The sequence below is a fragment of the Neodiprion pinetum genome, chromosome 2 (genome assembly GCF_021155775.2).
Source record: "Neodiprion pinetum isolate iyNeoPine1 chromosome 2, iyNeoPine1.2, whole genome shotgun sequence".
Lineage (NCBI taxonomy): Eukaryota > Metazoa > Arthropoda > Insecta > Hymenoptera > Diprionidae > Neodiprion > Neodiprion pinetum.
This window is the reverse complement of record NC_060233.1, coordinates 6895872-6921377: the sequence shown is the minus strand read 5'-3', so window position 1 is coordinate 6921377 and position 25506 is coordinate 6895872. Positions and strand designations below refer to the sequence as shown.

The following is a 25506-nucleotide window of genomic DNA, read 5'->3' as shown; positions in this document are numbered from 1 at the left end:
CTGTGAATTGTAAAACTGCGCTGCGTAATTAATAAATTTTAACGGTTATTATTTAGCTGGAACATAGTAGAGATATCTATGAGGATGGGGGAAAAAAAAAGAAATTTGAAAAAAAAAACACGACTCGGAATTAAGAAAGGGTGCAACGGATGATGGGGATTTTAAAACCGCTGTAGATAATCGACGGATTTTTAGACCCGCCGCCTCCGTAGACGTATACACGCATGTGCGTGCGTATGTATCGTCATTATTGCATATGTATAAGAAGGGAGGAGGGGACGTTGAATGAAAAATGGGGAAAGTTTTTCTTGATCGTTTTTTGTTTATTTATTTGTTTATTTTTATTTTTTTTTTTTTCTTATTTTGTCACTCTCTCCCACTCTCTCAACCGGTCGTCTCTGGCCTTGGAGCTGCGGATGCTCGCGCATTCCTCGGCTCAAAGATAACCAAAACACTCGCGAGTAGGTGCAGGAGAGAAGGAACGCGAACAACCTGCTTGATCTCATCTCATGCATCGGGACGCAGTGCTTGTGCGGTGTTTTGTCGCCGCGATCTGCAGGATATCGTGCGGTGTGTCTCTCTCTCTCTCTCTCTCTCCTTGCATTACGCCCACATGTGTCGTATGCATGTACGCGTCAGAGGTACATACATGTATGTATAACGTGGCAGGACGAGAGGTGAAAGAAAGGGTGGCCAAGAAAATAACTCGATATACCGGCCAAAGTTGAAACTGACGTCATTGTCGCGCATACCTTTGCAGTAAAATAATAATAACAATAATAACAATAATAATAATAATAATAACAGTAATAGCAATAATAAGAACAGCATTTACAGTATATATACATATTACCACCATGCGTGCGATGTTGCATCGCTGGTGGATTTCTATTATTCTACAGGATAACTTAGTTACGTATTGTTGCAATACGCACTGATTGTGAGAGAAATTTTAAGTTCCGGTTACCGCTCGGTCCTTGACTATTTTCATTTTTTACCACGATCGAATAATATAGTTCTAGGCGGAAAATGAAAATTAGTTTTATAGCCGTGGCCGGAAAGTCTGGTATCCGTTGCTGTTCTTTCTCGTTACGATCACTCTTGCTAGATTTTCGTGGTAACCGTTGCGAAAATTTAACGCTCGCGCAACGAAAAATTGACGTTAAAGCCTTGTTTGACTAAAAAAGTAGAGTAAACCTCGGAAACTGATTTTGCGTTGCAACAACCAAAAAAAAAAAAGGTACGACAATAGCGGAAAATGGTTAGGCGTAGCTCGTTTTTCGTAATTCCAACAATATTCAAACAGTTTTTTTTTTGTTTTTTTTTTTTTTTTTGTCAACGATACCTGTTTTAATGAATTTTTACTAGTTACCGTAACAAATAAATATTTGTCTCAGTGCGTGTATAATTAATCTCGTGTTATTACAACGAATACATACATCAATGCGACGCGCTCGTTAAAAAGCTTCTCGTTTGTACTCGAGTTCAACTGATCACGGTGTTTAAACTGCACTTTAACACGCGCTTCCTTCGCCCGCACACTCTGTACGTACGTATGCATTTATGTACGGTACGTACGTGGAACTTTCCTTTTCGTTTTCGTTTTCATTCGGAAGACGAAACACTTGCGACTTGTTGTCGACGTTTCATGTTTGATCCATGATTTATATTTTTTTTCGTTTTTCTCGGAGCGTATATTATTTATTTGCTTGTTTGTTTGTTATTATTATTTTGAACATTATTATTATCGTTACTTTCTTTCTTTTCTTATTTTATTTTATCTTTTTTTCTCTGCATCCGGCAAACGCTAGAATTCTCGAACATGTTGAAAACGAATGTCAAAAATTTACAAGTAACCTTCGGATGTGGAATTTGATTGTTTTTTTATTTTTATTTTTTATTTGTATCTTCCATCTATTCCGACGAGTTTTGTTTGCAAACTTGTCGAAATCGTTCCACTAAGAAGATGACTAGATTTAATCGAGACGATTAGAATTATCGGGGTTAATAAATTTCACCTATATTCCGCTTGACACAGAATGCGCTAATTTCTTTATTATTATTATTATTTATAGAATAGCGTGTGTGTGTGTGTATAAGAGAATTTTGAATACGACAAGTCACGTATTGTTCTGTTTATCAAAAATTTGGTTAAAATTACACTCGTCGGAAATTGATCGTATACCAATATACTTTTCTATAACAGGTGTACAATTCATGCCAAAGTTTATACCCGGTAATTGATTTATCCATTTCTTTCAACGAATGACAACATAACAATTGTATCGATCTCGTTATATTACGAGTGCAATGAGTGAATATGATTCTTTACTTTTTTCGCATACGTTGTATACGACACCTGTGCAAAATTTGTCCAAGAGAATAACGCCTATTTTTATTTATTTATTTTTTTCATAACTTTCCCTTTTTCGGTTCGCTTCGTCTCTGTTATTATTATTATTATTATCGTTATTATTATCAGAACGTTTCGAGTGATCGCCGCGACAGTTTGATCGCTGCATGTTATTACGTACGTCAGAATGACGTAGTTCTGCATCACTCCGATAAGCATGCTATATATTTTATGCATACGTGTATAAAATTAATGTAAAACACGTATGCGTGGTATAATATGTATATATGGGTAATTCCTTGCGAACCCAAACAACGTTCGACACTCGGCATTTGTTACAACTCTGAAACAGTGCCCAGAATTTGTGTTCCAATTATTTATAAATATGTTGAAAGTGATCTTTTTGAAAATTGTCAAAAACCGTATTTTCTTTTTTAAACACTTCAAAACCGGGCCCGTGATAGGCTGATTTGTTTTTCTACTTTTATTGTGCACTTTCATTTTTTCTTTTTTTTATTTCATTTATTTACTTATTTATTTATTTATTTATTTTTTTTTTCTGAGAAACTGAAACGTTGTTTGAACCTGCCGAAAATTTCCGAAAAATTTTCCAAACTTCTATCTTTCACTTGGAACATTTCTCGACCGGTTTTATTACGAAGTTACAAAGTATAAAGAAAAGTTGAATATGTTGAAAAAGTTGACCAAAAATCGTTCCACAATGAAACAAACAGGTCTAGAAATTTTACAAGTGAAAAATTGTTGTTTCGAGAATGTTTTTGGAAATTTCATGACCGCTTAAACGATGTTAGTTTAGTTGGTCAAAAATATTGAAACCGTGAATAAAGGAATAGAAAAAAAATGAATCGATCCATTATGGACCCGGTCTTGAAATGTTTGTAAAAAAAAAACTACAGTTTTTGAGAATTTTAAAAAAAGGTCATTTTCAAGACCACTCTCAATATTTATAAATAATTAATCAGTTGAATAAAAACTATGAAAACTAATTCGGGGCACTGTTTCGGAATTTGAATAATCGCACAAAAAAATTTTGAACGAAATCAAAAATGACGAGGATCAGACGTTCGTTGGGTTCGCGTGGAATTACCCATATATCCTACAATAATATATCCATGATACCGCGGTTGTGTGCATAATCGATGTTATTGTTTCGAAAATTGCAACGCGGTTTTCATCGAGATTTATAATATATATTTAAAAAAAAAAATTGAAATAATACGTAAACTTTTATTATACATTTTTACATACACAGCGCGTATAACGGCTGAGGTGAAAAACTTTTCAATTATGTATAATGAACCTGCACACTGCACACCGTTTCGGAGGGTATTGGCATCGCGATGACGAGAGGTTAATCCAAGGTTAAAATGAGATACAGAATCGTGCGATGAGTTGTACAAAAATTGTATACTTTTTTCTTTTATTTTTTTTATTTTTTTTTTTTTATCCTTCCTTTCCTTCTTTCTAGTCTCTTCTTTTCTACCTAGTCCCGAAGTCGATCTTCTTCCCTTTTTCAATTCTCGTTAAAAATTCACTTTATACTCTCCGAATTCGACCGACAACGATAACATCGATAAAGAATGCATTATTCATATATACGTGTAACGTAGTCGTAAAATTCAAAAAAAAATCATTCTGTCCTTTGTGCAGAATTAGCGATTTGTCTTAAATTTTTGTCTCTCTTTGTTGTATTTTTTTTTTTTTTTTTTTCATTTTGTCTGTTTTTGTGCTTCGTGGATTTTTGACTTGTTTTTCTCCCAGCAATCCCCGCGCGTGTTGCTTTTACACGCTAATTTCGAGTACCGTTATTATAATTGTACGAATTATAACCGAGCTCTTGGTACATTTTTATTGAAAATAAAAGTTTTATCCACCTGTTTAATGTACGATACAATAAAATACAATAAAAACGAGTGACATGTTATATATATATATATATATATGCATATTGTACGTCACACGCGTCATAAACAGTCATTTTATTGCACCCAACCTGCGCGATTCTTCTCGCGAGAAATGATATTTCTTTGTCCCTTGTGGAGGAGAGAAACTCGCGCATATGCGTATAAACGACCACAAAATAATTTACGCGGTTCAACAATCCTCGATTTCATCTGCAACGCAGAACGTACTGTATGAATTTATTTATTAATTTTTTTTTTTTTCCGGGGGGGGGGGGGGGGGTGGAAATCCGATTTTGAAAAGTTGCGATTTTTTTTGGCGGCAAAATTTGAAGTAAAGAATACACACTTTGCCGAAACATCAAAGTTTTGAATGGTCCGAAATCCGAGGCTCAAATTTCCGAACGTCCGATAATGAGGAAATTTTTAAATCTGAAACATCGACATTCTGAATGATCGAAGATTTTCAGTTCCGTGAATTTCTGGCTTTTCTGGAAATTTCTGGAAATTTCACCACTTTGATCTTTCTTTCTTTTGGATTTTCGATATTTTTACTTTCGGAATCCGGGTTATCCTGATTTTCAGTTTTTCTGATTTTTCAAAACCCACTCGTCGAGTGTATTCTAATTTTTGGAATTTTCGGAATCTAGCATTTCGTAACTTTGAACCGTCTTGTTTCCGACCATTCGAAACTTCGGTTGTTTCACAAAATTTTGATTTCCTTGTTTTATTTTATTTCTTAATTTTCTACTCGACGATGTTATAACTCGACTATCGAAACACGTTATCGTTGTGCGCGATTGAAAAAAAAAAAACAAGAAAAAAAAACATTTCCGCGAGATTTTTATGACGGGTTTGACGGTAATTAGTTATATTGGTATCAATATATTACATGGACGCGTTCAGCGAGTCATTCCGATTTAATATACCCATTAGCATATCGTCAAGTTAGATCTAACATTCGGACATGGTTATATCGTCATGTTAAAGTCCGTTCAACTTGTCAAATACAAGAATAAATATTCTTACTTGGCTAAATATTGTCGTCGTTGATGAATATTATATTTATTTAATGTCAATTTAATTTCTTTCATTTCACTTCGTTATACTCGTCATTCGTTTCTTTTTCTTTTATTGAAAACGTTGCAACGGCCTTGAGATATTCCATCTTACCCGTTATACACCACGTTTCATTTATCAAGCTTATCCCAGATTCATTCACCGCGATTCTGCTTCAAAAAACGATAGTGACGTCCGTCTCTCGGCATGGTTTTCGTTTCCTTCTGTTCTTTTTTTTATCTTTCTTTAATTTATTCATTCAGCCGATCGCCTAAATTTTCATCGCGCATTCTGCACGAATGATGCACGGAAACTTGATAAATTCAGGTCAACCATGATAGGAAATAATTCCAGTTACAATTCGAGTGAGTCATTGTACAAAAATGCGACGTTATGTAAAAATAATCTTCCAATTAAACTATAAATCTCAGGATCTTTGATTTGTAACTAATTTTTAACACCCTAAGGATTTTAACTCTTGGAAAGAGAAAAAAAAAAAACGAAAAATGAACGAGAAAACAACTTTGTTCGTTTCCTTATAATTATGAAATTAAAACATTTACCCAGCTTTGTTATTTATCGTCGCTGTGACCTCAATAGGATACAGTGAATTTCTTCATCCCGATTTACATATGAAGTGTATATATATATATATATATATAATGATTACGAATTTCTTATTTCTCGTTATGATTTCTTCTCGCGTATTATTAGTTCACTGTATATATATATATATGTGTGTTCGTGTGTGTGTGTGTATTAGGGTGGTCGTTATTGAGGGTGTTGGCGATTTGTTTCCGGCACGCCGTTCAAATCAACATTAAATAATTAAAAAAGAATTATCAAATTTTTTCAAACTCTTATCTCAACTAAAACTATTAATTTACTCTTAAAATAAAATACTGCCGCTGAAAATGTGTCCGAAACACGTGTATCTTAAATTGAGAGATGAGATAAAAGTGTGAAAAATTTAGAGAATTGTTTTTAAATTATACAAAGTTACACGTGCATGTACATTTCTTAAAATTTCATATTTACCGTAATTATATTGTTCGGTCTCTCTTGCAAAAATTGTAAGTAACGTGTAACGAGCCCGGAGTGTCTGATTTTTCTTTTTCTTTTTTTCTTTCTTTCTTTCTTTCTTTATTTTACTTATAAAACCGTGAAGCGAGAATTGTTATGATTTATCGATGCCTGTTTCCGGTTCCGGGTTCTCCGCCGTCTCGAAGCCCGTGACATTGGAGCAAAACTTACAGGTATATACAACACGAATCAAGTACGTTTGTATATATATATATATATATATATATATATATATATATATATATATATATATGATACAAACGCATACTTAAACGTGGATTCCCTTGTACAGTCTCGGTATTATGCATTATACAAATGTACAATATAGATAATACGGTGTGTAAATACGCGGCGAGGAATGGGAAAGTGTTATCACGGAAGTTGAGAAAACGGCCTTCGTCAAAGCTCTCCTTCGTATATCTACATATATGTATTATATTATTATGGGTAGTTATTCGTGATCGGTATGTAAGTATAATGTCATTGCTAGCGGCATAATTGATCCGTATATATTCTACGTACCTTGTGTACGCGATTTTACAGGCACAGGTATTTATAACAATGATTATTACAATTTCTACCACCTATCGAAAATTTATAAAATCGAGTCTTTTTTTTTTTTTTTTTTTTTTCTTATATACATTTCATCCGATGATACATTTTTATTTTTTTTTTTTTTTCATTGTTTTTGAAAGCCCGATCATGCTCGCGCGATCCAGTTGATGAAAGAAAAAAAAAAACAACGTATCCATTTACCAACGAAGGTACCATTAGTCGAATTTGTTATTTGTCGAGCGTTGTTTTTTTTTTCCCACCCCCCGTTAATATTGTTCTTTTACTTTTTTTTTTTTTTTTTCTTGTCTTTTCACAGTAAGATAATTTAAGCCTTGAAGTATATCACCGTTACGCGTGATTTGTGAATATAATCTTTATCCTATAGTATAACATAAACTTGCAAGAAATTGAAAAGAGATGAAAAAAAAAAAGCTCAATTGAATGAACTTTTGGAGCTATTAGTTTTCTTCTTCTCCTCTGATTAGTTCCAATTATTTTAACGCGTGAAAATAAAAAAACAAAAATATATATAAGTAGCGATGTATATGTTATGTGTATACAATTTCGAATGACTGGTAACATCCTTTGATGTACTTATGCTTTGAAGAAAAAAAAAAAGGAAGAAAATCTGGTTTTTTTTTTCAAAATCGTAACCTTAAAATCAAGACATTTCGATACTCTGTACATTATCCTATAGATTTTACTGATAATATCTCTTCTATGTAAGAATAATAAAAATTCAATGACTTCGAAGTCCAATCGTAGTGGATAGAAAAAAAAGAAAAATGCCATAAACACCGCAATAGAAAAATATCAAACGTCGTTGTAAATTCGAAGGAAAAAAGCTTATGAATATCATTTTAACCGTAATGAAAAAAAGGAAATCATCAAAATTGTAACGAGATCGAACTTATCGTACAAGAATTGAAGAAATTTCGCCGCGTATGCGAGTTTTTAAATTAATACCGAGCGCAGAGTTCGTGGTATTGCTAACAAGTGCCACTAATTTGATTATAAATTTAGAACAAGAAATATGCATACCTCCACATACCTATATTACAATTAATACTCAAAGACGTAACTTGTTTTTTTTTTTCTTCATTTATTCATTTTTTTTTTTTTCAATTCGCAATTCAACATAACGCGGAGTGTAGCATATCGATCTAAATTCGACGTTTATCGTCACGCGTTCAACAATAACTCCGTATTTCGATACAACAGACAGCGCATTATAATTTTACTTATTATAACCCACGTTACACGATAGGTTCACATCTCACATCATGGGATGCAGTCAAGAGATTGGCAAGAGCAACGTGGCATTCTGTCTGTAATATACTTGAAACGAATAAAATGGCTGAAATGGACGCTATTTGCAATTGTGTGGATCACGTATACAACCGTAAAAAATACACTAACGCGTTTTATAAACGTATACAGACTCTACCCGGTCATAATATAAGCACGTTGAAAGTGAAAGGAGGTTGAGGCGCTCGACTTGCTCGGCCCACTGCCCCCCTCCCCACTCGGGCCCAACAGGCCCAACTGCCCCCCACCTCCCCCCCGCCGCCCCCTCCAACAGTCCTCCCGACGAGTAGTTAAACGTTGGTTCTACAGTATCGAGCACATCTTGCGGATTCCCGCGTTTTATACGAGGATATTTGCCGCGTGTTTATTTTATTACTATTTTTAGTTCTTTTGTTCTTTTTTTTTATTTTTTTTTTTTCATTTATTTATTTTTGTTTTTTACTCCAAAAGCGTTCAATTTATTTGCCGCTTTTGTTTTGTGCGATTTTGATGAGAGTTTTTTATTTTATTTTTTTAATTTTATTAGACAAAGATGGTTTTCTTAAGATTTCACCAACAGTAATTTTTTACATTCGTCTTTGTCGTTCTCTTTTGTTTTTATCACAAAGCTGTGTAAAAAAGTTTCTGATATTCGATGCCTTTCTTAAAGATTTATACGTGTAACGTATATTTATAACAATATATGGGAAAAGAAATTTTGATACGCTTGTGAGACTTGAAAGGAGAAAAATAAAAGAAAAACTTCAATTTTTCACAATATATAATTAAATTGATAGTTGAATTTGAAAATGTAAGATGATTATCAATTTTTTTTTTTCTTCACGTTTGTTTGTTTTTTTTTCACCATACTAGAAATGAATTTACAGATGCGTTCGGTGAAAAGAATATTGCAAATACTTGATAATCCTAAATCATGCTAACCCGATGCATTGCTCATAATTTTTTGTATTTTTTTTTTTTTCATTTTTTTTCATATTTATGATCCGGACGGACTTAATTAAAAGACATATCATCATTTAATTTATGCTGGCGTATCACCTTCGAATTAATTTCCCACAATTATAGTATTTTTTTGAAACATGTATTTCGTTACAGGTACCATCCGATTTCCGTGCTATTCGAAAAATAGAAAAATAGAACAGCTGAAGAAAAATAAAAAACAAAAAAAAAAAAAAAGAATGAAAAATGTCCGTAGGCGAATAACTGCAGATTCGTTGCAGAAACTTTTGCAACTGGTAGCTTGAATACAGTTTACAAGTATGGTAAAATTTTCTTGCTCAAACGTCAGGTGCATTCTAAAACGAGAATTATCAGCTTCAATTAGTTTTTTTTTTTTTTTTTTTTTCAGAATAAAAACAACCGATCTGTAGTAACCTGATCAAAGTGAGAAGAAAATGACGATAAAAAAAAAAAATCAAAGAGCTCACAATTACCGTTGAGAAAATCCCTTGCAAAATTCCAAAAGTATTTAAATCTTGCGAATCTTCGTAAATATATTTATTTTTTTACCTATTCTCCCAACTCTAAAATTGAAATTGTCTCCCGCCTCGTCAATTTTATACACCTGCATTTCGTTCTCCTCTGCATACATAATATGTTTGTCTATACGCTTCGTAAAAATTGCAATACATCTTCACCGAAGCACCGCAATATCACAAAGTGTCTGAATCGTCACTCGATTTATCTAGTGAAATTATTTCGAAACAACGAACAAGTAGAGAAAAATTCTCGCAGGTTGGACAAAAACGTATAATAATAATAATAATAATAATACATGTCCGAGCAGAATGAGAAATGAAATGTTCGCGTATACATTTTGAGAGAGAAAGAGAGAGAAAAAAGAATTCGTTCTGGAGCAACTCGGGACTCCGATCACGTTCTAAGCCTGCATCGCGAAGAGTGTGTGTTGCAGTCACGAAGTTGTCGTAGGTATACACCATAAACGCACAACGGTTTGCTTTGTTGTGCCATAATCTTTTTCTCTCTCCAACTCTCTCTCTCTCTCTCTCTCTCTTTCTCGCAATAATCTAATCTAATTCGATGTCAACGCTGCGTTTATTTGATTCGGCCGCGTGCCACGTTTATGAACGTATGTGTGTGTGTGTGTAATTTACCAGGCCGCATTTAAGACGGGAATTGGACCTATAAGATTACGTAGCTATGGTGTAGCGACGATATTTTTTGTCGTTGCATTCGTCGAAGAAATTAATCGTCGTGAATGCGAATTTGTCCAGCAGTTTATTTTTTTTAAAACACATCGTCGACGCGAATTGGGATTAAATTTCAGGGTAGTAAGTATAGTAAGATTATATTTTATAGGGAAAAATATTATTCTGTAGATGATTTCGATTATTCTAAATCAGTCGAGATTTATTCCGCTTTGCGATGTATTTATTTCTTCTTCTTTTTCTCGCGAGGCTAGAGTTGGTAACGTTATTTTTACGATTCACGTTTCGGAAAATCGTTATTTCACTGATGCGGGAATCTTAGAAATTCAGTAAACCTTAATGAGGCAAAATAGTAATTTTTCGTTAAATTAGTGTTACTAACCTCAGCCGCATTTTTTCTCGGACTAAATTATTTCGTTGTACACAATATATCATGGATTAATACGGTCGAATTTGAGATGTTCCGTGTGGATAAGGTCGAGGAAATTTAATCGAATATTTGAAGATTTTCTCGACTGATTCTCGAATGAAGAAATAGGTCAATTTAGGGAATTGCAATTATGAATGCAGTTTTCGTTACGTTGAGATTAACGTGGCCTACGTTTGCTGACTTATTACAGATTGATCGAAATTTCATTGAAACATCGATACTGTCAAATATTCAATCATTCAGATAACGATTTATTTTCAATTTCACCACGATAACAGATATTCGCAATTACTCGTATTCTTGGAAAACTTTCAGTCGACTAATTGGTAAATAATATTCAAACAACAACAATTATCTACGCAGAAAACCATCCCGACGAATTATTGTTCCTTTACATTTACGTATACCTATACATACCTATAACCTAAATCTTCCTCACTCGCATTTTCCGCACTTATTCTAAGTATACATAATAATCTTATTTCAAAGCATTACAATATTGTTTTTTTTTTTTTTTTTTTCATTTCATTTCATTCCTTTTTCTTTTCCGTTACACATACTCTCTGGCAAGACTCGCGTATCTCATATATTTATTGCGAATAATGCAGAACCGGCATTCGATTTGCGTGTATGCGTACATACGTACATGCGTATATATATATATATATGTATGTATGTATGTATGCATGTATGCAGGTTTATACATGTACACGTGTGTACAGACAAAGATTGGTGGGGAGAGTCGAAAGGAGGCAGGGTTATTGCGGAATACGAAATGTGTCTCCCTGCAGTCCGATCCCCCTCAAAACGTCGTCGACACTTTGGTTTCCTAAGAACGTTCGCATGCATGTAATACACCGCACGTGTATGTACGTACGATGTATGTGCTATGGCATATTATATTGCCAACACGCGAAACCAGTTTATTTACTTACGTATGTGTGTGTGTATATATATAGAGTTTGGAAGATCAATTGTACTAATTGCGTAAAACAAAAAAAAAAATTTGCGAAATTTTAACAGGCATTTTTCTTCGTTACTTTTATTATATTTTTATTTATTTTTTTTTTCTTGTTTCTCCTTTTCGTTCCGATCTCTTAATTTTTTTTTTTTTTTTTTTGTTCAACATCGCACGCGGCTATTCATGCGTCGCTTCTAATTCGCAAATGTCGCGTGATTATTACGTGTACATACGTACGTACATACGATATACAAAAATGCAGGGATTAATATCTGCATTGCGCGTTTATAAACGACTCTCTCGTAATCGATGTGTAAATTGTTTTCTTGTTTTTCGTTTTTACGCGATATTCAAGTACAATACGCGAATGTCTACTTGCGAACGAGTCAGTATCGCCAAATAATACGTTTGCTATCGTTTCATTCCCTTCATTGCATATTAAATGAAATTTGTATTTGCACTGAAATTGCGATATGGCCGTCAATGGACGTGCTTGAAATTTCGCTTCACGTACGATCGTACATGTCAATACTCGCCGTGTGTATTTACAAAAAAAAAAAACGACATATTTTTTTTTCCATCAGTTTTACACACCCAATACCGATCGGATTTTGAAAAATTCGCAAATTCGTACACGCGGTGCTGCTGAAGTTTACCTGTCAAGTTTCATCTCTTTGGATATTTCCTATCTCACGATAATAATAATCTTTCCGTCTTTATTTTATTTCACTCTTATTTTTGTTAAAAAAAAAAAAAAAGAAAAGAAAAGAAAAAGAAAAATCCTTTGCTTCGTTTCATTTTTGCAAATTGTCAGCAGCTGCGGACCGCTGCAAAAGTATTTCCCTTAATTGCATTAAGTTTAAACGTGATGTGTGTGTGTATGCATGTGCGCACGTATAGGTATGTACGTACATTATACATACAACGTGACGAGCGCACGCGTTATCCGTTCTAATACGAAATGACCCAAATTACCGCAAGGAGCGTGTATATATGACATGCATGTATACGTATATGCAGTGTTGTAAGTTGGCCGTGTATAAGTTTACACTATACCTATACCTGCCAAGTATAACCGCCGGTGTTCGTTCAGTTCGGACTATTGGAAAGTTTAATTTGCCACTAGCAGGTGGGTAGAAAAATATACGTGACAAATATATGTCTGGTGTATATTGTGTATGTGTATGTATACGTATACGTATATATACGCTAAATTTAATGTTGTTGGGAAATTACTTTACACATACGTGTGTATCATATGCTGTCCGTAAATGGGCATTTAAAACGAACTGTTTCCTTTTATTTATTTATTTATTTATTTTTTTTTTATTTTTACTTTCTTTTTCTCTCTTTCTTCATTTCATAATTCAAACAGCCAAAATATTATTGTTGAAAAAACGTCGTGTTTTGTGATTTCGGTCGTTCGTGAAAAAAATGAAGAAACGACTGAAAGAAATGTTTGGCTTTTATGTTCGTACTGGAACTTTTACTTTTAAACGCGTTTATATGCCGACAATGACTATCTAAATTCATAATTTTCCTTTATCGTTTAACCATTCTCTACGCAAGCAGATTGAACTATATTCAAGTATATGTATAAGATGTAACTACAATATCAAATGGCTCGATGTCCTGAGTCTATAATGTCTAATCGATATTCGTATTATTTTCTACGACATACGGGAAGTAATGTAGGTATGTTGTACCTATGTAAATCGAAAACCGAAGATTGAAACGTTCCTTCGGATTAAATGTAAAAATAACATTATATAACTATATATATATATATATATATATATATATATATATATATATATATATATATATATATATATATATATATATATATTTATGATATATACGCATACGTGCAGGAAGGGGAAATGTTTCAGAACGCTTTAAATGTCTGTATCTAGGTACCTGAGCAGCTGATTTAACTACTAGGTTGTTATTGAAATGGAGAAATTTGTCACTCATGGAATAACATGGTGTCCAGAAGTCCTGGAAATATTCTGTTTTTAAGATTTCCTGCTAATGATATATTTATTTGCGTTCACCGAGTAACTGTTGTTAAGAAATTAATCGTTTTTCCCTACTAACAGATTTTAGTTGAAATAATGTACACTTGGGGGCAATGAATCTGAGACGGCTAATTTTTTCCACTAGACAGTTATGTCGGCAACACAGAGAAACCTACAGCGCCACAGTCGACCGAACGCGAAACAAACTCAAATACGCGTCAATCCAACAAGTCAATATCCCCGCGGTATTTTAAGGTTAGATTCGACGGTCATGGGTTATGTTACGTTAACTGAGATTGAGTTAGTTTTGCGCTTGGCCGACTGTGGCGCTGTAGGTTTCTCTGTGTTGCCGACATGACTGTCTAGTGTTAAAAAAATTAGCCGTCTCAGATTCATTGTCCCCAAATGTACAATCTCGTACGTCGCGCCGATTGTTTACAGTGCCCTCTACATTCGTGGATTTTAATTTTTCCCGAACGTCCTTTAATAATCTGAATATGTCGTTAAAATTGTACCGATTGTTGAACAAAGTTGGGCGTTGTTCCGTGTTTCAGCCGTACGAGCCGACAGGATGAGGGGCGGTAGGAACAAGTTCGGACCGATGTACAAAAGGGACAGAGCGAGGAAACTTCAGCTAATGAGACAGCGCCAATTGGCCCTTCAGACGATACGAAGTGGCCTCGGTAGCGAGGTCGGTTATCCGTCTGCCGTAACGCCGTTCCTCCACATAAAGCAGGAGATTCAAATACCTCAGGTCTCGAGTCTGACCTCGTCTCCGGACTCGAGTCCATCCCCGGCAGCGGTTGCCGCGGGACTCGCGACGACGCAGTCGGGACCAGGAGGAGCCGGTCAGCACCAGCTTATAGCACCGTCTTCCCAGCCGACGATATCGGCCGGCAATCATCTCCACAACGCCAATCCGAACCTCGAGAGTAAATTATGGCCGGCAAACTCTACGACGCCGAGTCCGAAGGCCTTCAACTTTGGCGAACAGTCCCAGCAGTCTCATCAACCGGCCAACACACCGTCCACAGCTACCCTTAAAACTAGTCCGATGATCAGAGACTTCGTTCAGACCGTTGACGATCGGGAGTGGCAATCATCGCTGTTTAACCTATTGCAAAACCAAACGTACAATCAGTGTGAAGTGGACTTGTTTGAACTTATGTGCAAAGTGCTCGACCAGAATCTCTTCTCGCAGGTCGACTGGGCGAGAAACTCGGTTTTCTTCAAGGATCTGAAGGTTTGTCAATTTACATTTTTCAACGACGATTCTCCTCGTTTCCCAATCTCATCGTTACACCCCGTTACACTCGTTTCTTGATCTTACAATCCCGCTCCTCCTGCCGCTCTTACTAAGTTTCGGCATGCCATTGTTTTCAATGGTTATAATTAACATCAAAGTCGTGTCTAATTTATGTACCTACACACATCTCTACGGTTAGAATCAATTTCTTACTTTTTACACATACAAAAGTGATAATCGCTATTACTCATTGTTTCCACCTAGTACGAAGGATATGAGAATGTTTCGTAAGTTCGGTTCACAACTTGTTTGACATAATTTATTGAGAAGTAAAAATTCATTCTTAATTAAAACGTATTTGTATGCATACATACACGAATCGCCGTAGAAAATTTGTGAAATACTTGTGTGTAGGTATACGTGTACAATCGTCAGAACGATGCGCATTGTGTATTTTTACACCAATAGGTTTATTCCATCCAGCGATAAACTTTAAAGATGAAAATGGTTATTATTTCTTTCTTTATATAGTATTGAAGGTTCTTTCTCGTAATTCGATAGATTAGTAAAAAAAAAAAATGAAATCATTAATTTGCCAAGACACACAAAAAAAAACCCCCCGTTTTCGCAAAGTATAACATATTTGCAACTCAAAATGGTATACATACTTTATACTCTCTGAACAGTATATTTTGGAATATATTAAAGTCGTTAGACTCTACGGAGGTCTTCGTATCTCCTATGCGATCTCATTTACATAGAGTATCGTTGGCAGGTTGCCCGTCGTCCTTGAACGTCCTGGAAGTCCTGAAAATCTCGCGAAATATCACGACAGTCCTTGACATAGTACGGCAATATCCTGGAACCTGGAACCCAAGCTCGATTTCTCGAAATATTTTCAATTCCGGTCCTCGGTACTCGTGAGGGAAATGATCGTATGACTTTACTCGAATAAGCGTTAAATGATTTCGTTATTATAAAGTATAATTGTTGCATTTCATCTTTTTTTTTCTACTCTTCGTTATTTTTTTTTTATACGTTGTACGAATCACCCGCAGGAACAACTTTTTGCAACGGAAAGGGTACTTTAGATGATAACTTTCGATATGGTACATTGCAGGACTTTATGCTTAGTCGAAAACTTTGTTACACGGTACTACGTAACGTTAACTTCGGAGAAATGTCTACGCCTATAATCGTGCTCAATAATACGTGACATTGTTTTACAATCGTGCAATTATAAATAATGGGACACGTGCAGACCTGCGCCGATCATTAATAATAATAATAACAACAATAATAATGTTAATAATAGGAGTGTATATGTATACACTGTTGGAAGAAATATATGCATTCATTTATTTTCGCACTCTTCCAGTGCTACGTACAGCAGAGAGGTCAGCTCTATCAAATTCATGCGCAAAATGAAATTCAACATTTTGTAATGTTAGGACATTTCACGATAGTTATTTTGGACATTTGGACAGCGTGTATATAGAACGATATAAATATTCTAGATCAAATTAAACTCCAAATGAAGATTTTAAGTCATTTTTCAATTTTTTTTTTCATATCGGGAGTACTTTTGGTACCCATTACCAACCATTTTCGAAACAGTTACAAGAAAACATAGCAACAGTGATCGTAATGAGAAAGAATAGCAACGGATACTAGACTTTCCGGTAACAGCTTGAAAACTAATTTTTATTTTCTACCTAGAACTGTATTTTTCGATTATCGTAAAAAGTGAAAATAGTTAAGGACTGAGCGGTAACCCGTTCTAAAAATTTCTCTCAGTGTTGGTTTTAGTGCGAAATACAAAATTTTCTTAGTACGTTGTTCTCTATTCCTGGAGCCATTTTGGTGAACGGATATGACGTCATGCGGCAAACGCGGCGCACGCGACGGGCAGAGAATTCACACCGCTCACGACGATCAGCCATCAGCTATCAACCAGCGACGTCCAAAGTCTGTGGCGGCCGGTGTTGGCTGCCCTGCATTGCAGTTGACGCGACGGCGTTGCTCGATGTTCTTACATCAACAAGTCGTCGTCGTCGTTTCATTGTAGTGTGTCTATGAGGCCGCCCCCCCCCTACACCGCCACACCGAGTGTGTAAGAGCGGGGTATGTGAGGTAACCGCGAGGTATTTCACAATCGGTGAATGATTTCAAGCATCGCCTCATATCTGGGTCATAACACGATACGTTTCTAGGTTATGGCGGCGGCTCTGGCTGGGCTGGCTGGGCTGGCTGGATGGCTGGCCCGAAGCGGGCCCATAGTAATTTACATTCTATGGAGGTCTACGTCGGGGATATTATGTCTTCGCGTATTACCTTCTCCAAAATTCACTTACATGCCATATACCTACCTCTACACCCACGCCATTCAAACTACTCCTCCTCCTTCCCCCCCCCCCCCCTCGCTCGTTTTTTTTTTTTTTTTTTGTTCACTCTTTCTGTCTCTTACAAATATGAGAGTCCAGAAGCCGATTGCTGCAGACGTTGAGCCAATCCTCGTAACACCGTGTATACACGCTGTTGCCGATTATACATGTGGCGATTTTAATATGTAATTGATTTCGTTTGAAATTTTTCCAAAGATTTTTCGTCTTCGTTTTGATTTGTCGGTATTGTATACCTGTAATCACTTTCACCGCATGGTCACATACGCTCGTGGTTTTATAGCCGTGGTATTATAAAATTCGAATTAATTTTTTATGTCTGCGGTCTGTTCTTAAATTAGATGTTAATAAAATTGTAGAGCAAATTTATTATACATCTTTGAAATCGATGATACATATTTTATACGGAATATCATTCTTGTAGAATGTGTGACGAATTTGTTTGAATCGAAAAGAAAGTTATTCATGTTTTATTTTTATTGCAACATACATCTAATCAACCGATGAATAATATAGTTCGTTCCATTTTTTGAAAAGTAAATTATTTTCGTATGTTTTATGAAATATTGAAAAAGTATCCAGTAAAGTTATGGCTGTTTGCTTTTTGCGTCACTGCTTTAATATGTAACATTGTCATGGCGTCATTAAGTCTAGATACAGCAATTGTAAAATACCTTTTTATATTCAACTAAAAAATTTGAAAGAGAGAAAGGTTCTATTAATATTCTTATCGGCCAATGATGACAATTGAACGATTGTCACCCTGTCCGAAATATTTAGATTGTAAATCGATAAATATTACTAACTTCTTTCATTTCTTTTCTGTACATGCAATTAGGTTGATGACCAAATGAAACTTTTACAACACTCTTGGTCGGATATGTTGGTGCTTGACCATCTCCATCAAAGGTTACACAACAACTTACCAGATGAAACAACTCTTCACAACGGCCAGAAGTTCGATCTTTTATGTCTTGGACTTCTGGGTGTTCCTTCATTGGGAGATCTCTTCAATGAGTTGTCCAATAAACTTCAAGAGCTCAAATTCGACCTATCCGACTACATTTGTATGAAATTTCTCATGCTGCTCAATCATGGTGAGTTATAAATTATTTGAAATCCGTTACTTTATTAACCGACATTTTGCACTTATCTATTTTATACTAAAAAAAAATCCGATTTCGAATTAATAGAATGGAAATAGAACATTTTGATTGAAATGTTTTTTTTTTGAAATTCCTCATGTTTAAAAAGCTTTTCGATTTAACCTTTCTAAAAGATTTCTTCTAATTGATGCAAAAATAAAATTGTGTTTTACAGATGTACGGGGATTGGTGAACAAGAAACATGTGCAAGAGGGACATGAGCAAGTGCAACGTGCTTTACTCGATTACACATTGACTTGTTATCCGTCGTTACCAGTACGTTTTCATTGTCGTATTCTTTGATTAATAGTAATAAAAAAAAAAGATGACTTATGTTGAGCATCCGATGGTAACATTTACTCAGCTGGTATTCAATTGAAGACTAAAATGATGATTTGAGCAAGAATTATGTACCGGAATTCTTCCAGTTTACCAACAATTTATGACTTGTTTTATATAAAATTAACAATCGTAAATATTTTGCTCCAGGACAAGTTTCACAAGCTGCTGACAGTATTACCAGATATCCACGCGGTGGCGAGTAGGGGTGAAGAGCACCTTTATCACAAACACTGTAACGGAGGAGCCCCGACACAGACCCTTCTCATGGAGATGCTTCATGCGAAGAGAAAATGAAATGATCAATTATATGGACAGCTGTGCTGTCCACAGAGTATATTGTACTATATTAGAAGTCCTGGTACCGCCCCTTGCCAACGGACGAAATGGACCTCACGTATCTATCACAAAGTAACGCGATTTATTTAGGTATTGTACCAAATTACGGGGCCCTGGTTCATGTATTACCTATGTAAAGATGAAAATGAAGAAAGAAAAAAACAAATCAAGTATAGACGTACATACTTTACATAAATACATAGTATATATGTATTATAAAAGAAAAAAATGTATCTAAATATATATAAACATAATGATATATATTTTCTATATTTGATGTTGAAGTTTTAGAGATGTATCCGTGAAGAATTACCCTAACTCGGGGGGTATTATGCGCAGGGAATAGTAAGCAAGATGCCTTGAAAACAGTACAAAGGGTGGTTAACAAAATATTGGTCAAAGGGCAGGCAACTTTTGTCTGAATAAGTAAAGCTATTTTTCTAATATTAGAAACAATATTATTTTTAAGTAACAATACCACTGAAGCCTTGCTCTCAACTGATAATATCCTATTGTTGGAAAAAGAAAGAAGTAATGAAAGAAAAGAGAGATATATGTATATATATGTACACATTATGTACATATACGTGTGCGGATGTGTACGCCTGCATGTCATATGTATATGTATACGCATATATACCAATCTCTCCAGTTATTCGTATCTCTATACGGGATTCAACGGGCATACTTGAATAACACAGTGAATTTGCATGTGACATGTTTGTTGCACGTATGCAAAGGCCACCAGCCGGGCATCCTTAGAACTTCCTTTAATTCTGCATTTTTCGTCACACTTGCAAACAGCAGGGATTATCTTCTTGTTCTTGTAAATATTAGTTAACACATTCCAATTACATTGTATAGTATAAAATCATGTTAAATATGTAATTACAATAATTTGTGTATAGTTTAATGAAATAAATTTATTTCTGTTGCTTACTGAAAAAATCCTTAGCTACTTAATGTCTTCATTAATTTTAATACTTTATTCTTGAATGTATTTTTTGTCTTATCATTTTATGTGATTTTTTGAATTGTTTTCTGTTTCCCTTTTTTTTTTGTTTTCAAATAGGTGGCGGAAAAAAATAACCACGAATTGCGATATTTTATTACTACTTGTATATTGTACCATAATAAAGATTATATTAAGAAAACAACAGAATCACTGGAGCAAGGTTTATGTGGTCCTAAATTGTGTTGTAATTAATAATACATACATAATAATCAGAATATTACTGTCTTAATCAAGTTGTTAAATATAATGATAAATATTTAGTGAATGTTAAGATAGATTAGTTTTATGCTCGTATAGTTATTTTTCATCAATAGATTATTATTATATTATATATTGTTTAGCTCTTAGTCAGAAATTGTTCAGTGCTGTGAAGGTTGTCATTGGGACACCTGCGGTGGCTTCTAACGAGCCTCCCGTTACAATTGTCGGACTCGAGAGGCAGGAACGGCCAAACTGACTGAAATCATTGCCCACAATGGTTAGTAATATTCAAATAGGGGTAAATTTTTCTTTGCTTTTTTTCCTTGTCCCACTCTCGCCTCCTTCTATAAATTCGTTCAACTAATCGTGCCGCTCACCATAATTTATATTTCTGTACATCACGCACACACCATAGTTCTTCTGTTTCTTCTTTTTTTTCTCCTGACTTTTAACGACATATAAAGTAAGTTTGCTTGTATATCGAAATAATCTTTCAATGCTACGAAGGAGTGCATAGAGTTTCTATCCAGAGTTACCATATACGGCGAGTAGCGCTATTTTACGCGAATATATTATCAAATGTTTGCTTGTGCCGTTGCCTTGATGTTGTTACTAGCTAAATTTTATGCCTTGTGCGCAAGGATTTTTGCTGCTGGTTGGTCACTTTCGACTTCGGATCCTGACAGTCTATAATATTGACATGTTCTAAATGTGTCAAATCTGCTGGTTTGTTATAATACAGCTACATAAATCTATACATATGTGGTCAATTATTTAGGGATTTCTAAAAGAATTTCTACTTTGTACATTTAGTCTCATGAAATATCTTGATGTTAAAATATACACCCTGTGTATGTTAAAGCCCATTACACCACCGAGAGGAGAAAAAGTGGAAGGAAGAAGTAACTATTAATCTTCGATCGGTTTGAAGAATAGTTCACACTTCCTCTTTCAAATTTTTTCCTTCGCTCTGTTATGAAATGGTTATGAACTTTAAATATACGACTATTACCTCAAATGAATATATTTCACTTTTGTACTTTTACAGTTTTAATAACTCTCGATACCTGAAGCATTGCAATTTGTTCCTAAATTAAAGATGTGCCGCCACCAGTAGGTTTGACTAATTTTCGAATATGCGATACGAAACCATCCATAAACATCACCCCTGAAGAAAAGAGGAGAGCACCTTTCAATTGAGGTCCTCCGCTATCTTTGTATCTATAAATACCCATCCTATTTAATTGTCCAATGAATTCCATTACATCCTGATTATCAACAATTGTACAATTATTATAGATACGATAATTATATGGTGTTATGTACATTGTGTTAAATATTAAATGTACAGTTACCAATTACAATTGGCAAGAAATTGATTTGATATCATTATGATTATTTAGTTCAATTGATTATTGGAATTAAATTAAAACAAAAACGAAGAAAAACGTGGAAAAAAAAATATAAATTCTTACGCATTGTTGACACTGCCATTAGAAACTGGCAATTGTAAATTATGTAGAAAATTCATTGATTGTAAATATATCTTTATTATTAACATACAATTGTACCTTCTCAGACTCAACATTAGTATTATCGTTGGATCTGGCGCTTCAGTTCTTAAAATAATGTATAACTCGTCAGTGAGCCAACAAACATTTAACACTATCAGGCTTGGGCTGCTGACGTAAACTTCTGAAAGCCAGTCTTTCACACAGCTATGCTTTACGGATTGAATTGGTGAATTGAGAGTCGGATTACCCAGATTACCATTTACCTGGTAACAATGAAAATTGAAAAGCACAAAAAATAAACGAATCTTGGTAATAATACCTAAGCCAATAATTATAAGCTGTATGTGTAAGAAAATTAATTCGATACATATATGACATCAAGAATATAGATTATAAACAGTGCTAAATAATCAAAAAGGTCCTTTATTCAGACGCATTGATAAATAGCGAAGACAATTTGTTGTTTCAATCTATTTAATATATTACAAAAAAACCTTCAGAATAAATATACATTGTAACTGTCATTCAAATCTCTAAATCTGTATTACAGATTTTTGCCAATTACTGCACAAGGCATAATGATTTTTTCTACCAACGCACTTATATGTTCTGTACACAATGTATTCTGACTCATAAACCTTATTCACGTGATCTCATAACTATGACCTACGTCCTTTTTGACCCGAGATTGGCTATTTTAGAGTAGGTCTATTTATATTCTGTTCAATATGGACGTATGCTAACCAGAAACTTTACCATTGCTGTGCCCCCCCAATTTTACTGTCGAAATGAAAACTTTGCGTACATAAAGTTAGTGCCTAAGGAGTTTCAAGAGTTAAAACATGCCAAAGATAAACCTAGATGTGCCGGTTGTCACATATACAAAAATTTGGTACATTTTTTTTCTTGTGATGTTACTCATACAAGTTCTTCATTTCGTTTGTAAGACGTGTCTAAAAACTATATCGATGAAAATTGTCAAAATCCATTGGGCTCATGAAACTCCTCATACTATCCCATGATAAATAATGGAACTATATTATTTGACAAATTATTTACGTACGATTTATTTGTACACATTCTTATTTAATGGCTATCTGTTTTCAGGAATTGATCGTATGTCTTTTCATCCATCAATTTCTTAATCTCGTCTGGGTTAGTCAGTTCAACTTTGAAAAGCCAGCCCATTTCATAGCAGGAAGAATTGATTAAACCAGGACTACTTTCAACTGCCTCATTTTTTTCCACTACTTTGCCAGACACTGGGCTATATAGTTCTGATGCTGCTTTTACAGACTCCAATGCTCCACATTCGTCTGAAACATTAAATGATATGACTCGCAATCAGATAAGTAGTTTTGTCCATCAATATCACAGACAACAAAATTGTTTCAGTTTAGTGTTTCTATGCTTAATTCAAGTTAGTCAATAAGAACTATATACCAAGACTCATTTTTGTAAAAATCGTTACTAGATGTGGCTAAACGAAACTTTTGTGCCATTTTTAGGACAGCAGAGCTGAAGTCACAGTCGTGTTGGTAAATTTTGGAAGACGATACTGATTAATATCAGCATCATGAAAACCTATCGAGGTGATTTCCTATTGATCGTCAATCTAATAATCGTAAATACTGTCAAAAATAATGTAACTCAGCATTGCTTCACCTATTATGCTCACATTGGAAATATTTCAGTTCAGGAATTTCCTGAAAACATTTTTTATGAAAACATATACCTGCGTGAGACATTGAATCCAGATTGTAATGTAAAATCCGAAAAAAGAAGCAAATGAAAACAAAATTATTCGTACCTTCCTGACTTATGGAACTGCCAACATCTGGAAGCTGTGCATAGACGACGTCGCCGAGGGCATCTTGAGCATAGTGTGAAATCCCAATGGTACCGACTTTACCATTAATTTCTACCCATTCGTGTTTGTCTGTATACCATCTCTCTGAAAAAAAAATAAGAGTTGAAAATTTGTTTACTAAAAATAATAACCGGTCTAGCCTTTAATGCTTTGAAATGGCGAGATTGAAAAAATGTAACTTTTAGTCGATGCAAAGGTCCAGATTTCACGTACGCGTGAGAGCGTGGAACAAATACTATCCGTACATTGTATCACAAAAAATTTTAGCTCTACTGGTGCATAACGACATTCTTGAATCTAAAAATGACGCAAGTTATCATATCGCATATTAAACTTTATGATCAAAGATCTCATTCTCCCCTCTTTGTCTGCTGTTAGTTTAAATTCCAATATAGGTTAGGCTAGATTAGGCAACTTGTGACAAACACAACCAAACCGACGATATTGAAATCATAGTAGTGCGTTATAAATTATGACACTAGAGAGACGGGCTGGATGTCAAATCCTACTATATATAAAGATGAATTAAGTAAGAAATTTTCACTTACCGGTACTGGACATACACCGCGTTGTGCTTATTTCTCGTGATAAGAATATCTTTGATCTTAGGGAAACACCACTATTGAACATTTGTTTACCATGAGTAGAGGCTATTGTTTTTACTGTACATCTTAAAATTTGCGTCACGTATTGAGCCATTGATTACACTTTTCTTGTTACTTCTTCGGGATAAATTACGTAAATAGAACTAATAACGTACTAGTAAACAATTTACTACTTTTCTGCTGCTACCGCGTCGTCTGCTAGGTTTCAACTAATTCACGATGCGTGTGACAAAACGACCGCAACAAAGCTCAAGTTGGAACTCCCGTAACGCACACAATAAAATATTGGAAATTCTTCTCTTCCAATCTGGTTAGACTCTTCTTTGCGTTCCCTCTCTTCCTTTAAAATGTTTATGTTTGTGAACGATCTTTCCCCTCCCCGCAATCACTGCTTTACTATCAGACAGTGCAACGAGCATAAACGACTTTGACGCGGTCTTTACACTTTTCAAACGTTATTATTTATGACCTTTTGAGGTCGTGCGTTCACGCACCTATAGAAATCTAGAATAAACATGGAATGAAATACAGATTATAGTATACATTACATTATAGTCAAAGAAAAAAATATTGCGAAGTCATCAAAAAGAAAGCCAGAAAGTATTACTAATATCCACCAGACTTCTTTTAAAAAATTCCTTCCAATCAACATTAGGCATATCAAAATATTTATATCATCTAGAACTACTCCCATCTGTTTTGAAAAAGTTGGGTGAAATTTAATACGATTAATGATTTTCAATATCGCCGTACGTGTGACAAATTTTTGTACGGACATTTTTGCTTCAATAGAATCCGAGATCTACGATTTACGCGGCACTTTGCGTGTGGTATCGGTACATGACTGTTCTGATCACGTGAGGTCAATGGTTTATCAGTTCGTTACAACATTTCTCCAGCGTGATTACAGCAAACATGTTATGTATCAAAATTCTACGTAGTACCACCTACATAAGTATATGCAGGATCA

The 25506-nt window shown here is 34.8% G+C and overlaps 2 protein-coding genes across 4 annotated transcripts in view; one reads left to right on the top strand and one right to left on the bottom strand.

Moving 5' to 3' along the window:
• ftz-f1 (ftz transcription factor 1) overlaps positions 1-22841 on the top strand; it is a 34933-nt gene extending 12092 nt beyond the window's left edge. Inside the window, 5 exon segments of the mRNA XM_046612732.2 lie at positions 14415-15103; positions 18347-18605; positions 18829-18929; positions 19143-19190; positions 19192-22841. Coding sequence (XP_046468688.1) covers positions 14415-15103; positions 18347-18605; positions 18829-18929; positions 19143-19190; positions 19192-19407 — 1313 coding nt within the window. The 3' untranslated portion in view covers positions 19408-22841.
• Positions 19782-24630, bottom strand: ppl (pumpless). Of its 3 annotated transcripts, none has more exons than XM_046612747.2 (4): positions 24480-24630; positions 23872-24015; positions 23125-23377; positions 19782-20803 (listed from the first exon to the last, which is right to left on the bottom strand). In XM_046612747.2, exons 1-3 carry the CDS (start codon positions 24628-24630, stop codon positions 23148-23150), a joined length of 525 nt encoding a protein of 174 aa, XP_046468703.1. In that variant the 3' UTR covers positions 19782-20803; positions 23125-23147. The 3 variants fall into 3 exon arrangements, with proteins under 3 accessions (XP_046468703.1, XP_046468702.1, XP_068989500.1); XM_046612746.2 differs by lacking the exon at positions 19782-20803 and adding an exon at positions 22078-22324; XM_069133399.1 differs by lacking the exon at positions 19782-20803 and having other exon boundaries at positions 22078-23377.
• Between the last annotated feature and the right edge of the window lie 876 nt (positions 24631-25506).

What these genes read in the sequence shown, in the direction of transcription:
- ppl (XM_046612747.2), bottom strand. Translation starts at nt 24,630, where the DNA reads ATGGCTCAATACGTGACGCAAATTTTAAGATGTACAGTAAAAACAATA. An exon ending in GCGGTGTATGTCCAGTACCG is followed by an intron (nt 24,016 to 24,479) that starts GTAAGTGAAAAT and finishes TTTTTTTTTCAG; the next exon opens with AGAGATGGTATACAGACAAA. An exon ending in CAGTTCCATAAGTCAGGAAG is followed by an intron (nt 23,378 to 23,871) that starts GTACGAATAATT and finishes TTAATGTTTCAG; the next exon opens with ACGAATGTGGAGCATTGGAG.